We start from the raw sequence: 15,896 nt of genomic DNA on the forward strand, positions 1-15,896 counted from the left end.
TGTTTTCTTAAGTTGTAAAAGATATGTGTTTTATTGATTGAACTAATTATATAAGTCCACATTCCAAGAGGATCAAAATAAAGGATTATTGAACAAAAGAATGGGGCATTATGTACACACATAAACTGGTAGGTCTACTTATAATGATTAAGTGTTTATAAATTAACTCATATGGTATTGTATTGTAACCCTGAAATAATTACTATACTGCCGATACTTGCCTGTAGTTAAATAGTTAATGTATCATACTACTAACCCTTCATCACTTGACCTTAGTTGTTAAGGTATTGTACCACTAACCATCTACCTATAGGTCTCAAGTTTGAAGTCAATGTGAAGCAGTTGTCAGGAACATAATTGCTGGAGGTCATACCTTTTTTCTTGTATTTTTTTTTTTGTCTGTCAGTTTGGCATCAACTTGTTCCTTTAATAAAATTATCCAAAATAGGCAAAATAGTCAAATATGCTAATGTCTTCATGAAAATGATTTGTCAATAAACAAAACCATAATGACACGATGTGCCTTCCTCAGTATATTTGTTACCTAGTGGTAACTTGAAACAGATTACCATATTCGACCGCAAATAAGACCCCCCTCCCAGAGAAACAATAAAGGTCAAAAGTGGTGGGGGGTCTTATTTGCAGACATCACGCCTGATAAGATCGTTCTATGAGGTCTCCATCTTGGATTTTTTTAACGTTCTGTCATTGTTGTAACAGTCGTATGACTGATGGGATGATGTTAAAGTATTGATAATAAGAATGAAGACGTTTGATTAAAAATAAATCAAATGTTAAAACAAATTAAAATATGAAGAAAAAAAAATACCAGTTGTAAGTCTGCAAGGGAAATAGACTGTGTTTTTGCAAGAGTCTCGCGGACATTCATCACTGCATCAAACCCGAAACAAAACACGTAAATAATCATAAGCAATATCATTTTAATCCAGAAGTTTTGATATCGTAGTTAATTTGAAATAGTCAAATTTGGTTATTGTTTAGGCTACGTTACATCTCCGTTTTGTAAACATGTGAATCAGTCGCAGTGAATCGGAAGGACAATCACCGTTCAAACTTGTGCCTATTTAAAAGTAAAGCAGACCATGTCCATTAGGTTCTTGACTTTGGGGTTCATATTTCATATCCCTTAGTTTGTATTGTCATGTGGATTTCATGTGTTTATATATGATTTGGATTATATTATTGCCTGTATGATGGACTACACATAAGATGCACCTACATGTATACATTGTAATTGTATATAGTGTAATAATTGGATGTGATGTTGGTTGTGTGTTAGGTTTGGTAGCATTGTCATTTGGATTTCACATTCTGTGTGCCATACAGGTCTGTTTGTATTATACATTGAGTACGAGAATATCCTGGCTCTGTCTTTTCCCGCTGTTCATGGATCAATTGTCTGGGTTAGCTGGCTGACTGTGTGGCCTAGGCTTGGTATGGAGCCAGCTTCTACCAACAGGCTGGAACAGTCTGACATCATATATAGGGAAGTCCATCTAGGGCTGCTAATGGGGGAGCTTACATCATATATAGGGAAGTCTTTGTAGGGCTACTGATGGGGGGATCTTACATCATATATAGGGAAGTCCATGTAGGGCTACTGATGGGGGGAGCTTACATCATATATATAGGGAAGTCCATGTAGGGCTACTGATGGGGGGAGCTTACATCATATATATAGGGAAGTCCATGTAGGGCTACTGATGGGGGGACTTACATCATATATATAGGGAAGTCTGTGTAGGGGTACTGATGGGGGGAGCTTACATCATATATATAGGTAAGTCTGTTGTAGGGCTACTGATGGGGGGAGCTTACATCATATATATAGGGAAGTCCATGTAGGGGCTACTGATGGGGGGAGCTTACATCATATATATAGGGAAGTCCATGTAGGGCTACTGATGGGGGGAGCTTACATCATATATATAGGGAAGTCCATGTAGGGCTACTGATGGGGGGAGCTTACATCATATATATAGGGAAGTCCATGTAGGGCTACTGATGGGGGGAGCTTACATCATTATATATAGGGAAGTCATGTAGGGCTACTGATGGGGGGAGCTTACATCATATATATATAGGGAAGCTCATGTAGGGCTACTGATGGGGGAGCTTACATCATATATATAGGGAAGTCCATGTAGGGCTACTGATGGGGGGAGCTTACATCATATATATAGGGAAGTCCATGTAGGGCTACTGATGGGGGGAGCTTACATCATATATATAGGGAAGTCCATGTAGGGCTACTGATGGGGGGAGCTTACATCATATATATAGGGAAGTCCATGTAGGGCTACTGATGGGGGGAGCTTACATCATATATATAGGGAAGTCCATGTAGGGCTACTGATGGGGGGAGCTTACATCATATATATAGGGAAGTCCATGTAGGGCTACTGATGGGGGGAGCTTACATCATATATATAGGGAAGTCTATGTAGGGCTACTGATGGGGGGAGCTTACATCATATATATATATAGGGAAGTCTATGTAGGGCTACTGATGGAGGGAGCTTACATCATATATAGGGTAGTCTATGTAGGGCTACTGGTGGAGGGAGCTTACATCATATATAGGGAAGTCTATGTAGGGCTACTGATGGGGGGAGCTTACATCATATATATAGGGAAGTCTATGTAGGGCTACTGATGGGGGGAGCTTACATCATATATAGGGAAGTCTATGTAGGGCTACTGGTGGGGGGGGACTTACATCATATATATAGGGAAGTCCATGTAGGGCTACTGATGGGGGGAGCTTACATCATATATATATAGGGAAGTCTATGTAGGGCTACTATGATGGGGGGGACTTACATCATATATATAGGGAAGTCCATGTAGGGCTACTGATGGGGGGGGGGACTTACATCATATATATAGGGAAGTCCATGTAGGGCTACTGATTGAGGGAGCTTACATCATATAAAGAAAAGAGGGTGTTGGATACTGGAATCGGGGGGGGGGGGGAGTTTTTCCAAATGGTTTATATCATATACAATGCTATGCAAACGTGGGAGGGAAGGGGGAGGGCTCTGACTGTTGATGGGATATGCACCTTATTACCAAGAGTTAAATGGGAAAATGACCATTGTGAAAGGGTCAAGGTAAGGAAATGCTGACAAAGGGATTAGGATGGGGAGGGATTCTGTTATATTTTACAATGATTTAATGTGTTTGCTGTTAAAGAGATGTTTACCTGGAGGTTAAAATGATTTCCTACACCTCAGCATGCATAGATCTATTACTTCAAAATGGAATTGGATATTGATGTCAATCATATGGCAATTAAGGAACCTTGTAAGTGTGAGAGGAGTAATTGATCCGAAGAGTACGCGATGTGTCATCATTACTCATTGAGACTTAATCTCATGACAAGTCATGTATGGAGAACGGTTCAATCGAGTTGCATTCAGATACCTTATAGGGAGGTGATTGAGTGCTGAAGTATAGTAATTCCATCAGAGTGCATTACTGCAAGATGCATTAAGGTGTAATGTATCCATTTTTCCCAGTAATATCAACACTTTGCATATGTTAATGATTTTGCCCATTCAGATTTATTTTCAGAGGTTTAATGGACATCCATGGTATAAGAAATATTCTTATCTAATGTTATAATACTAATAGTAAATTGTACCATCTGTAGACAATATAACAGATTCTGAAAGTGTCCCTGTATAAAACAACAGCCTGGATGGTTAGGGAAAGAAAATCTGTTAGATAAAATTTTTTTTGGGGGGATGGGATAAGCAGAGGAGGGGTTGTATATAGGGATTGGTATGTATATATGTGTGATAAGTTAAGGCTTGTGTGTCTGAGAAATAATGTGACATCTGTGTGTCATACAATGTAGGGGGCTTGGGAATGGCAATTGTGTATTTGATAATTGAGGCCAATAAGGTAGTTTATGTGTACAAATTGTCCTTACCTTGCTGCTGAGGTTGTAAATATTCCTGCAAACATCATCTAAGTTAAGTAATCTGTTCATCGCTTACACTGGTCTGTCAAGTCAGTAATACTCTGTGTATTGTTTACAGAGATGTCTAAGCGATGGTCTGATGATGGGGTAACTTGGACATAGGAAGTTCAGACATTCGGCCAAGGAGGTCACCATGACAACTGAGGACCTTCTACAGGCCAACCAGGTGGTCAAGGACCGCTGGAAAGTGGCAAGTACAATGATCTATATGTTCTTTGGGTGTTCAAAAGCAGTGGAAGTGATTAGATAATGCTAGTTGTTAAGGAATATAATGGCACTGCTATTCTCAGTAATCAGGGTTTTCAATTATTTTAGAAAAAATTCTGATTAGCTCATTAGAATTCATATTTACTGATCATCGGTGGTTTTTGAAATACCTTGTAAACAACACAGTGCCTATGAGCTTTGTTTTTAATCACAGGTTAGGAAGATTGGGGGTGGAGGATTTGGAGAAATTTACGACGGCATTGACCAAGTAACCAAGGAAAATGTTGCTCTCAAACTGGAATCAGCAAAACAGGCCAAACAAGTGCTCAAGATGGAGGTGGCTGTCCTCAAAAAACTACAGGGTGAGATTGCATGTACAATTGCATTCGATTTCAAGAAATATAAACCTTTTGAATTTTATATCGTACCTGACTGACGATTCGTATGTTTTGGGACTCTTTCAGGACAATTTTAAGATCAAAGTAAATTTGAGAATGATATTACTGCCATGAAAAGTAATTTTGGTTAAAGAGTTGAATTCACACAATTATGTTGAAGCAGATTTTGAATGATAAATGTTACCAAAATATAAATACTATTTTGTAAGTCTAACTTAATATGTACCTTAATCTGGTCTTGTAGGACATGACCATGTTTGTCGGTTTATTGGCTGTGGCCGAAATGAGCGGTATAACTATGTGGTGATGACACTCCAAGGGAAGAACTTGGCCGAGTTACGACGGAGCCAATCACGAGGATGCTTTACACTCAGTACGACTCTACGCCTCGGTGCCCAAATACTCAAAGCCATCGAGGCAATACATGAAGTTGGTTTCCTACACAGAGATATCAAACCGGTGAGTTTAATTATTATGTAGTATTTGACACAATTAAAGGATGATGTCCATGATGATATTGCTAGAAACTGGAACCACTTTCACCAAGAATTAAAAGCCCCAGATTGCTTTTATGGACCTCAATCAATAAAGTCATATTACTGTCAAACCTCAGGATCTTTGGTGTTGATGCTTTGTCCTGCTTCTTACTTGTATTTCTAAATTGTCTCTGAAGCCCTTCTAGAAAAGTCTGATTTCCACCATTGATCCATCTGCTGATACGTCTTCCAACCATGAAATACCTATAGGACATCACAAACATTTACTTTTAATGATACCTCTATATAAAAAACAGCCTCTGATGAAACTCCTTGACTTTTGTATAAAGGGCTAGGACAAAGAATGATTTTGCTCGGACACTTTGATGACCTTGACCTACTTTCAAGGTAATATGCCTATTAATTGTATTTCAGTCTAACTTTGCCATGGGTAGACTACAGAAGGACAGTAAAAAGGTGTTCATGTTAGATTTTGGTCTGGCACGTCAATATACCACACCAGCCGGCGATGTACGCCCACCGAGGGCAGCCGCAGGATTCAGGGGAACAGTCCGCTATGCTTCAGTCAATGCCCACAAAAACAAAGTATGTTTACTTCTAAATGTGATTGATTTGTCATTCCTTTTATTTAAATGTATATGATATATGATAAGTTATTGTAAACTTACTGTCGTATTTTTTCTCCAGGAAATGGGTCGCCATGATGACCTCTGGTCCCTGTTCTATATGCTTGTTGAGTTCCTGGCAGGCCAATTGCCATGGCGTAAGATAAAGGACAAGGAACAAGTGGGCAACATGAAGGAGAAATATGACCACACACAGCTACTGAAGAACATGCCAAATGAGTTTCGCTCTTTTCTTGAACATATCCTCAGCCTCGACTACTTCGACAAGCCAGACTACAGTCTGTTACACAACTTGTTTCAACAGTGTATAAAACGGAAGGGCATCAAGGAAGCTGATCCGTATGACTGGGAGAAAATCTATGCAGACGGATCAGTAGCCACGACAATCACAACGTCTCCCCCTATAGGGATCAAAGCAACACCAGGAGCAGGGTATAACAATGATTTTATTATACCTACAAATATATGTATGATGAAGATAAAACCTAGCTTCTTGATTCAGAAATTATTGAAAGTATTTCATTCATTTTCATTATAAAAATTATCTGAGCCAAAAACCTAGTAAAATACCTTAAAAGTGTTTATTCTGGCACAATCATATTTTAGCTCAAAATTCTGGCATGGTTATCACCAAGATAAGATTATCACTAAAACGTCAGGACCGATTCACATCAATTAATTTGAAAATAAAGAGATAATATTCTGAGCTGATTGTATATATGTAAAGAAAAAGAGAAAATATTCTGAGCTGATTGTGTATGTAAAGAAAAAGAGAAAATATTCTGAGTTGATTGTATATGTAAAGAAAAAGAGATAATATTCTGAGCTGATTGTATGTGTAAAGAAAAAGAGATAATATTCTGAGCTGATTGTGTATGTAAAGAAAAAGAGATAATATTCTGAGCTGATTGTATGTGTAAAGAAAAATAGATAATATTCTGAGCAGATTGTATGTGTAAAGAAAAAGAGATAATATTCTGAGCTGATTGTATATGTAAAGAAAAAGAGATAATATTCTGAGTTGATTGTATGTGTAAAGAAAAAGAGATAATATTCTGAGCAGATTGTATGTGTAAAGAAAAAGAGATAATATTCTGAGCAGATTGTATGTGTAAAGAAAAAGAGATAATATTCTGAGCAGATTGTATGTGTAAAGAAAAAGAGATAATATTCTGAGCTGATTGTATGTGTAAAGAAAAAGAGATAATATTCTGAGCAGATTGTATGTGTAAAGAAAAAGAGATAATATTCTGAGCAGATTGTATGTGTAAAGAAAAAGAGATAATATTCTGAGCAGATTGTATGTGTAAAGAAAAAGAGATAATATTCTGAGCAGATTGTATGTGTAAAGAAAAAGAGATAATATTCTGAGCTGATTGTGTATGTAAAGAAAAAGAGATAATATTCTGAGCTGATTGTATGTGTAAAGAAAAAGAGATAATATTCTGAGCAGATTGTATGTGTAAAGAAAAAGAGATAATATTCTGAGCTGATTGTATGTGTAAAGAAAAAGAGATAATATTCTGAGCTGATTGTGATGTTACAGAGTGTTACCGGGTGGTCCACACACAGCTGGACATGGAGCTACTGAAGCTGTCGATGTCAATCTCAGCTACAACCAAGAGGACGGCGGTGATCAAGAGGAGCGCAAACTCAAGGAAGCTCAGTACATCCTAGAAAACAAGAATCTACATGACATTGACAATCGACTACGTGAGGAGGTCGGAGATATTGTACTTTTGCCTCGAAATCAAAATGTCAATCACTTGGATGTGGAGGAAAAACACCAGATGGAACAATTAGTCCAGGAGGACAACGTGGCTCCACAGGTCGGGTATTCGGTGGAGGAGAGAGGGAACACTGGGGAAGCTCCTCCTCAGGATCAACCTGATGCTCCAAAATCAGCCGATCTGAATGTACTCGCGAACCAACTAACTCGCATCCTTAAACAGGATGGGGAAAAGATGGAGGGTCGGCCTGTAACTCGTGAACAGCCCCACGATCAAATTGGTCCCGGTATTAGATTTTCTGAGGAGATTCTTCCTGATATGCGAGAACGAGAACAACCACCAGGTGCTGGTGAAAGACGACATAGTAAAGGACGTCACCATGAAAACCAGCTATTCAAGGAAATCATAGACCGTAAAGTGCAATCAGCTGCTGCATCCAACAGGAAAAACAGTCTTGTTGGTGATGAGGAGATGTCAAATAATCCAGAGTACCAACTGGATCCACTCGCCAGTCGTGCAATTACCTTTGCTCTTATGCAGACAGAGGAAAAAACCCACACAGCCGCTGATGAAAACATTGACGAGAACGCCACTAGGGCTGCTCCATTTACTGTGGCTAGTCAGTGGGGGGCTGTGTCAGCATTCGGCTCAGATTCCAATAATAGTGACGCAGATGATGAAAGTGAAGGTGACGATGGTAATGACTTAAAATTAAAACCCTCGCATAAATCAAGACGGGGCATTATGAACACTTTAGCTGATGAAGACGATCTTCGATTAGACAGTATTGTTAGGAATTCACTAGTGTTACACGACGCTGACCGCGAGTCACAGGAAATGCTCCGTAATTCTCTTGTGTTTCTTGATGATGATGCAGATCATGGTCAACAAAGAGATAAGATTGACTCAGGATTTCATTTTAGGAATTTATCTGATAGAAAACATTCTAGTAGTAGTTTACAATTTCTCAATGTGCAGGGCAGTGAGAGGACTACAGACAGCCCGTTAGAGAAATCACAGTCAGTAGACAGTATACATAGTAAGTTATCTAGTCCTAATAGAATGCCAGAAAAACTAGCCAAGGAGATAGGCAATCTTATATCATCTCCACTCAGTAGTCCTTCTAAACATTTATTTAAAGGAAAAGACAGTCTAACTGATATTAAGAAACTAGCTTCACTTAGTCACTTAAAACCTGTGGGTAAGCCTCCTACTCCCCACTATATATCTGCGCGTAACCAAAATACAGACAAAAGTGCTGACTCTAACAAAAAACCTGTGCTATATCCTAGTTCTGTTAAAACATTAAGTGATTCATCTAAACCTACAGATAACAAAGCTGTTAATAGTGAGGATGTGAAAGTAAAAAAGACAAAATTAGTTGATAAACATGATAAAGGTGGAATACCTGAGAGGCGCGATGTCGCAACTCCAGAACGACGTGCCTCAGATGGTGGACGACCTGGGAAAAGTACGAAAATGTCTACCATTCCTGAGGATCAGAACAGTGAAAATAAGTCTGGAGGACCGAAGTCAAGTAAAAGTGCAGATCAAATTCATACAACCAAATCTACAGCCAGTGATAATAGTACTCTATGCAAGGATGACAAAGTGCCCAGCCATACAGAAAACAAGACCAGTAAAAAGGACACTAATTCACAGAAAAAGGATCTCAAAAAGGAATCTATTGTGCATAAAAAAGATTCAAGTTCACAAAAAAAGGAATCTAGTATACTTAAAAAGGATGCCATCTCAAAACGACAACAGAAACGCCGATCGTCATCAGCATCTCGTGTAACAGAACGCACTGCTAATGAACTCCGTGAAGCTCTCTCAGTATTGACCCCTGACCCCAATGAGAATCCCGAGTCAGACAGTTCGAGAGTACCCAAACCACCGCCAGGACAAGCTCCCAAAAATGCTGTCACGTATGCAAGGTAAGAGGTGTTTAGGGTCTGTGTTGTCTGCATTGTCGCGCATGACTATTGTGTTTCAGTCACTCGACCATTGACATTTTAGTGAGTCTTTTTGTTATGCAGATTGTTCTTCTGGGAGCAGGTACTATAACTGTTATGTCATTTACTTAGCTATACAACTTGTACAAATCTTTTCGAAGGTTCAGTTGTATCGGTACTCATGCGATTGGGTAGATGACCTCTGACCTTTTCATGTGCTTACAGAATATAGAGCCCTCGCCAGCTGGATATCTTAACATACTGCCTGAACACCCAAGTAATGACAAAACAATCAATACATGTACTTGCTCCCCTTGTTAGATACCTCTGTGTAATGAAGGGATTGAGTAGAAGGCTTCTGTCAGATTAATTTATTTAGCAGCTTTTTAGGACAGATTTGTAACAGAACAAGAAAATCATCTTTATTTTAGGTGAGTCTGTATTTTGTAGTGCACTATGAAACCTGTAACATGACTTCAGCAGATATATGATATACTATATACCTGATACACTATGTACATGATACCATATATACCTGATAACCTATGTATCTTATACTGTGTATCTGATACTCTGTGTATCTGATACACTATGTATATGATACCCTGTGTATCTGTTACCCTATGTATCTGATGCTCTATGTATATGATACCCTAAATGCATGTATCTGATACCCTATGTATCTGATACACTATGTATATGATGCCCTGTGTATCTGTTACCTTATTTGTATCTGATACTCATTGTATATGATACCCTGTGTATTTGTTATCCTATGTATCTGATATCCTATATATGATACCATAAATGTATCATATATTCATACTGATATACTATGTACCTGATACCTAATTACATATCTGATACTCTATGTGTCTGATACCTTACATATCTGATACTCTATGTGTCTGATACCTTACCTTACATATCTGTTACACTATGTACCTGATACCTTACATATCTGATACACTATGTACCTGATACCTTACATATCTGATACACTATGTATCTGATACCTTACATATCTGTTACACTATGTACCTGATACCTAATTACATATCTGATACACTATGTACCTGATACCTTACATATCTGATACACTATGTATCTGATACCTTACATATCTGTTACACTATGTATCTGATACCTTACATATCTGTTACACTATGTATCTGATACCTTACATATCTGTTACACTATGTACCTGATACCTTACATATCTGATACCCTATGTACCTGATACCTTACATATCTGATACACTATGTATCTGATACCTTACATATCTGTTACACTATGTACCTGATACCTTACATATCTGATACACTATGTATCTGATACCTTACATATCTGATACACTATGTACCTGATACCTTACATATCTGATACACTATGTACCTGATACCTTACATATCTGATACACTATGTATCTGATACCTTACATATCTGATACCCTATGTACCTGATACCTTACATATCTGATACCCTATGTACCTGATACCTTACATATCTGATACACTATGTATCTGATACCTTACATATCTGATACCCTATGTACCTGATACCTTACATATCTGATACACTATGTACCTGATACCTTACATATCTGATACACTATGTACCTGATACCTTACATATCTGATACACTATGTATCTGATACCTTACATATCTGATACCCTATGTACCTGATACCTTACATATCTGATACACTATGTACCTGATACCTTACATATCTGATACACTATGTATCTGATACCTTACATATCTGATACACTATGTACCTGATACCTTACATATCTGATACACTATGTATCTGATACCTTACATATCTGATACCCTATGTACCTGATACCTTACATATCTGATACACTATGTACCTGATACCTTACATATCTGTTACACTATGTATCTGATACCTTACATATCTGTTACAGTATGTACCTGATACCTTACATATATGATACTCTATGTATCCGATACCTTACATAGCTGATACTCTATGTACCTGATACCTTACATATCTGATACACTATGTATCTGATACCTTACATATCTGTTACACTATGTACCTGATACCTTACATATCTGATACACTATGTACCTGATACCTTACATATCTGATACACTATGTATCTGATACCTTACATAGCTGATACTCTATGTACCTGATACCTTACATATCTGATACACTTTGTATCTGATACCTTACATATCTGATACACTATGTATCTGATACCTTACATATCTGATACACTATGTACCTGATACCTTACATATCTGATACACTTTGTATCTGATACCTTACATAGCTGATACTCTATGTACCTGATACCTTACATATCTGATACACTATGTACCTGATACCTTACATATCTGATACACTATGTACCTGATACCTTACATATCTGATACACTTTGTATCTGATACCTTACATATCTGTTACACTATGTACCTGATAGTGATACCTTACATATCTGGAACTCTATGTACCTGATACCTTACATATATGATACTCTATGTATCTGATACCTTACATATCTGGAACTCTATGTACCTGATACCTTACATATATGATACTCTATGTATCCGATACCTTACATAGCTGATACTCTATGTATCTGATATCTTACATATCTGATACCTTACATATCTGATACTCATTGTATCTGATACTCTATGTATCTGATTACATATCTGATACCCCATGTACCTGATACCTTACATATCTGATAATCTACAGAGACCGGACAGAAGTAATCGGACAAACGCGTCGAGATATATACCGCTAAATTTCGCGCAGCGTGTAAAATCAGAATAAATCCAGTTTGGCAAATTGGTTCGCGTCATCGTATACGTTATCGGAAAGATGACATCATGCGTAATGTTTTGGCGGCAAGTGTTGCAGATAGGTTAGGCATACCAAAATCTACAATTTCTGATATTTGGAAGCAATATGTGAGATGAGAAAACATTGAAAATACACATCGATGTGGAAGGGCGCCATATTTGACAGATCGCGACCAGAGAAGGCTCTTAAAAGTCCTGCGTGGAAATAGGAGAAAAACGTTGGATGAAGTAACAGCCAAATTAAATGACTACAGGAACACTGTAAATGATTTACAGGTTAGTAGTAAAACGATTGACCGGAATTTAAAAATCAGGGATACCGTAGAAGGGTAGTGAAGAAAACCATGGTTGTGCATGAAGTCAATTTGAGGAAACGTGTGACATTTTGCTTTGATAAAAGAAATCTGACTGAAGAAAACTATTGGAAAGATGTTATTTTTTCTGATGAAAGTCAAATGGTGATCGGTAATGACAACAGAATTTTTATATGGAGGCGAAAAGACGAGGCATACCGGCCAGCCTGCATCTGTCCGCGGTCACACCGGAAACTTTCCGTGATGATTTGGGGGTGTATTACCCATCATGGAGTTGGTACTGTTTGCAGTGTAAATGGAACCATCAATTCACTAAAATATATTGAAATTTTGGAAGAGAATTTGTGGCCAGTTTTAGGGAGACACTTCGCAAACCAAAACTACATTTTTCAACAGGACAATGCTCTACTTCACAAGGCTCGTGTTGTGTCTGAATATTTTACAAACCATGGTATTTCCATTTTAGAATGGCCCCCACAAAGTCCTGATTTAAATATCATCAAAAATGTGTGGTTAAAAATTAAAATACGACTAAAAACAGTGGTCAACAACATCACTAATCAAACAGAACTTTTTGACGCAATACAAATCATCTGACAAGGCATTGATGTAGAATACATTCAAGGTTTATACCAATCGATTCCTGATCGTCTGAAGGAAGTACGAAAGTCTAAGGGTCAGATCACCAATTAGTAGGTCAGTATCACAACACATACATTTTTTATAAAGAGTTTTATTTTCCTAGCGAGATGTACACATGATGTTATGGCGGCCATTTTGTCCGAATACTTCTGTCCGGTCTCTGTATGTACCTGATACCTTACATATCTGATACCCCATATACCTAATAAACTATGTATCTGATACTCATTATATATGATACCCTATGTATCTGAAACCCTATGTACCTGATAACCTGTGTATCTGATACACTATGTACCTGATATCCTTTGTTCCTGATACACTATGTTTATGATACTCATTGTATATATGATACCCTATGTATCTGATACCCTGTGTATCGGATACTCTATCTATATGATACCCTGTATCTGATCATACTCCTAAAACTCTCTGTATGCCCTGTATATCACAATGATCTGTGTATTATCATAGAAAGCTGCTGACCTGTAATATGACATGAATTGTGGATGATTGGTTTTCATTAAAAAGCTTTAATTTGGTTTTTTAACCACACACAATCAAGTAAAAATCATTACATGTCAAAAATATTTTTTATTTTTTGCTCAACACAATTTTCACTTTATATTTGATTAAAACCCTTTTAAAAACCATCCAACTCTTAATTCAATAAAATCAATATGAAACATGAAATGATTACATGTACATTTTTTATTACGACTTATTGCTTGTAAATTTGCTATATTGGACTATTATTCAGTGCTTGAGGTGTCTAAATGGATGTAATGTGATATATTAAGGCTATCTATGTGTTGTCATATCTATTAAATTGAAACAAAAACTGCATCAAAATATTGTTAAACCAGTAGTATTCCATTGTCCTCTGTGGATACCAGTACTATGTGTACACACAGCGATGTACTGGCTTTAGAATGCTATATATGTATTATTGATAAAGCCCTAACATCAATATCACTGTCCTTGCCAATGTTCAATCCCTATGGCTCGAATCTTGTATGATGTGTATTTTTATCAATAAAATATCATCACCCATCGCAAGTAAAATTCTGAATTCCGCATTCAGTGTTTCTGATAATACTCCCAAGCCTTTGTATTATCAATGATTTTGCCCATATCACAATATTTTGAAATCAGAAGATAAATATTTGTTATCTGAGTTCCATGTTCCCTCCAGGACAGCTAGATGGTTTGGGTTTAGTGTAACATCCTATTAACACCTTGGACAGGTCATTTAAGGACATGCCATGGTTTAGGAGATCTACATGGACCAAAGTCAAAGACATAGAGAAAAACCATCATCCTATGATTAGTTGCTGGGAACTGCCCCATATATCAACTGAAGTAGCAATAGTACATCATTTCCTAACCTCACAAGGGTACATGTATTACCTATAGCTGCTTCGGTGCTTCCAGAGGCAATTAAAGTGGCATGAAATTGATTGTGATTGTATTGTGACGTCAGTATTAGAGACTTATAGAGTACATGATCATAACATTGAACTGGAACAAAATATGGTGGACAGGCTGTGGTGTATAAGGGGAACAACAGCAGTTCTACATTCCAATTTGGTTGTGAAATGGATTCTTGTTTAAAACAAAACAAAACAAAAAACCGAGATATCTGTAATTGGTATTCTGCAGTTATATGGAAATCAAGATGAAGTTGAGTAGCATCTCTTAAGAAATCTACAGATTAAAGGTGAACTTATAAAATGTGGGTGTTTAGTTGGTTTGGTTTATTCAGTTTTACGTCCTATTAACAGCCAGGTTCATGTTTGGACATGCCAAGTTTGATGGTGAAGGAAAACTGGTGTACCTGGAGAAAAAGCACCGACCAGCGGTATGTTCCTGGTAACTGCCTCACATGGGATTTGAACTTGCGACCCAGAGGTGGAGGGCTTGTGGTAATATGTTGGGATATCTTTACCACTCGACCACCCCTGCCTTGGGTGTTGTACTAAACCGATGCCTCATTGTACCGTAACCGGATGGGATAGTGTCCTATGACCTGGTAGATATATTCCATCCCTCCACCCTACTATAAAGCAATAGATAGTGCCCTTTCAACAGGGCTTTGATGAATTACTAGTGAATTAAAAGATGTAATGATACAAATTCTCCATGTAAGAATGGACACAGAGTAAAGTCTTTTAAAAGCTACCGTATTTCTTCAATTAAATTTCGTCATTAAATTCAGATCTCTTTCCTTTATAATTTTTGGCCAAGATCAGCCTAGTTCATGCATTCACAATTTTCAATGCTGAATCTGAATGATTACGGCCAATAGGAGCATTGAATACAGGTTTCATTGTACACTATCAAATACATAGCTCAATAACTCTAAAAAAAAAAAACTTGTTTTCATTTAACTTTACAAGCAAAGAATTGCTGACTGTGTATTACATGTATTATATATGTCTGGTATGTTTACATCATTTTCTTTTCTAGATGTGTAGTCTATAGTTGTTTTCATTTTTGTGTATAATTTCTTATTATTTATACATCATATATATATTCATGCTTGTTTTTTATTTTATTGACTGGAATATTTCACCATGCACTTATGAATTTTTCATGCCAGTTTTTTGTTTGTGGTCGTCCTGTAGAGTAGATATATAGCAGTGTTCCCCATTTCTGTATAGCAGGTTCT

The 15,896-nt window shown here is 37.3% G+C and overlaps 1 protein-coding gene across 3 annotated transcripts in view; it reads left to right on the plus strand.

Moving 5' to 3' along the window:
- LOC138318641 (tau-tubulin kinase 1-like) overlaps window positions 1-15,896 on the plus strand; it is a 37,088-nt gene that overhangs the window by 14,956 nt on the left and 6,236 nt on the right. For all 3 annotated transcript variants that reach the window (XR_011207897.1, XM_069261195.1, XM_069261196.1), the window contains 6 exons: window positions 4,068-4,199; window positions 4,431-4,578; window positions 4,859-5,073; window positions 5,526-5,696; window positions 5,799-6,169; window positions 7,284-9,404. Coding sequence is in view for 2 of the 3 variants with exons in the window: in XM_069261195.1 (XP_069117296.1) it covers window positions 4,143-4,199; window positions 4,431-4,578; window positions 4,859-5,073; window positions 5,526-5,696; window positions 5,799-6,169; window positions 7,284-9,404 (3,083 nt within the window). In the remaining variant the exon portion in view is untranslated. The remainder of the gene's footprint in view (window positions 1-4,067; window positions 4,200-4,430; window positions 4,579-4,858; window positions 5,074-5,525; window positions 5,697-5,798; window positions 6,170-7,283; window positions 9,405-15,896) is intronic.

The sequence above is a fragment of the Argopecten irradians genome, chromosome 3 (assembly GCF_041381155.1).
Source record: "Argopecten irradians isolate NY chromosome 3, Ai_NY, whole genome shotgun sequence".
NCBI classification, from domain to species: domain Eukaryota; kingdom Metazoa; phylum Mollusca; class Bivalvia; order Pectinida; family Pectinidae; genus Argopecten; species Argopecten irradians.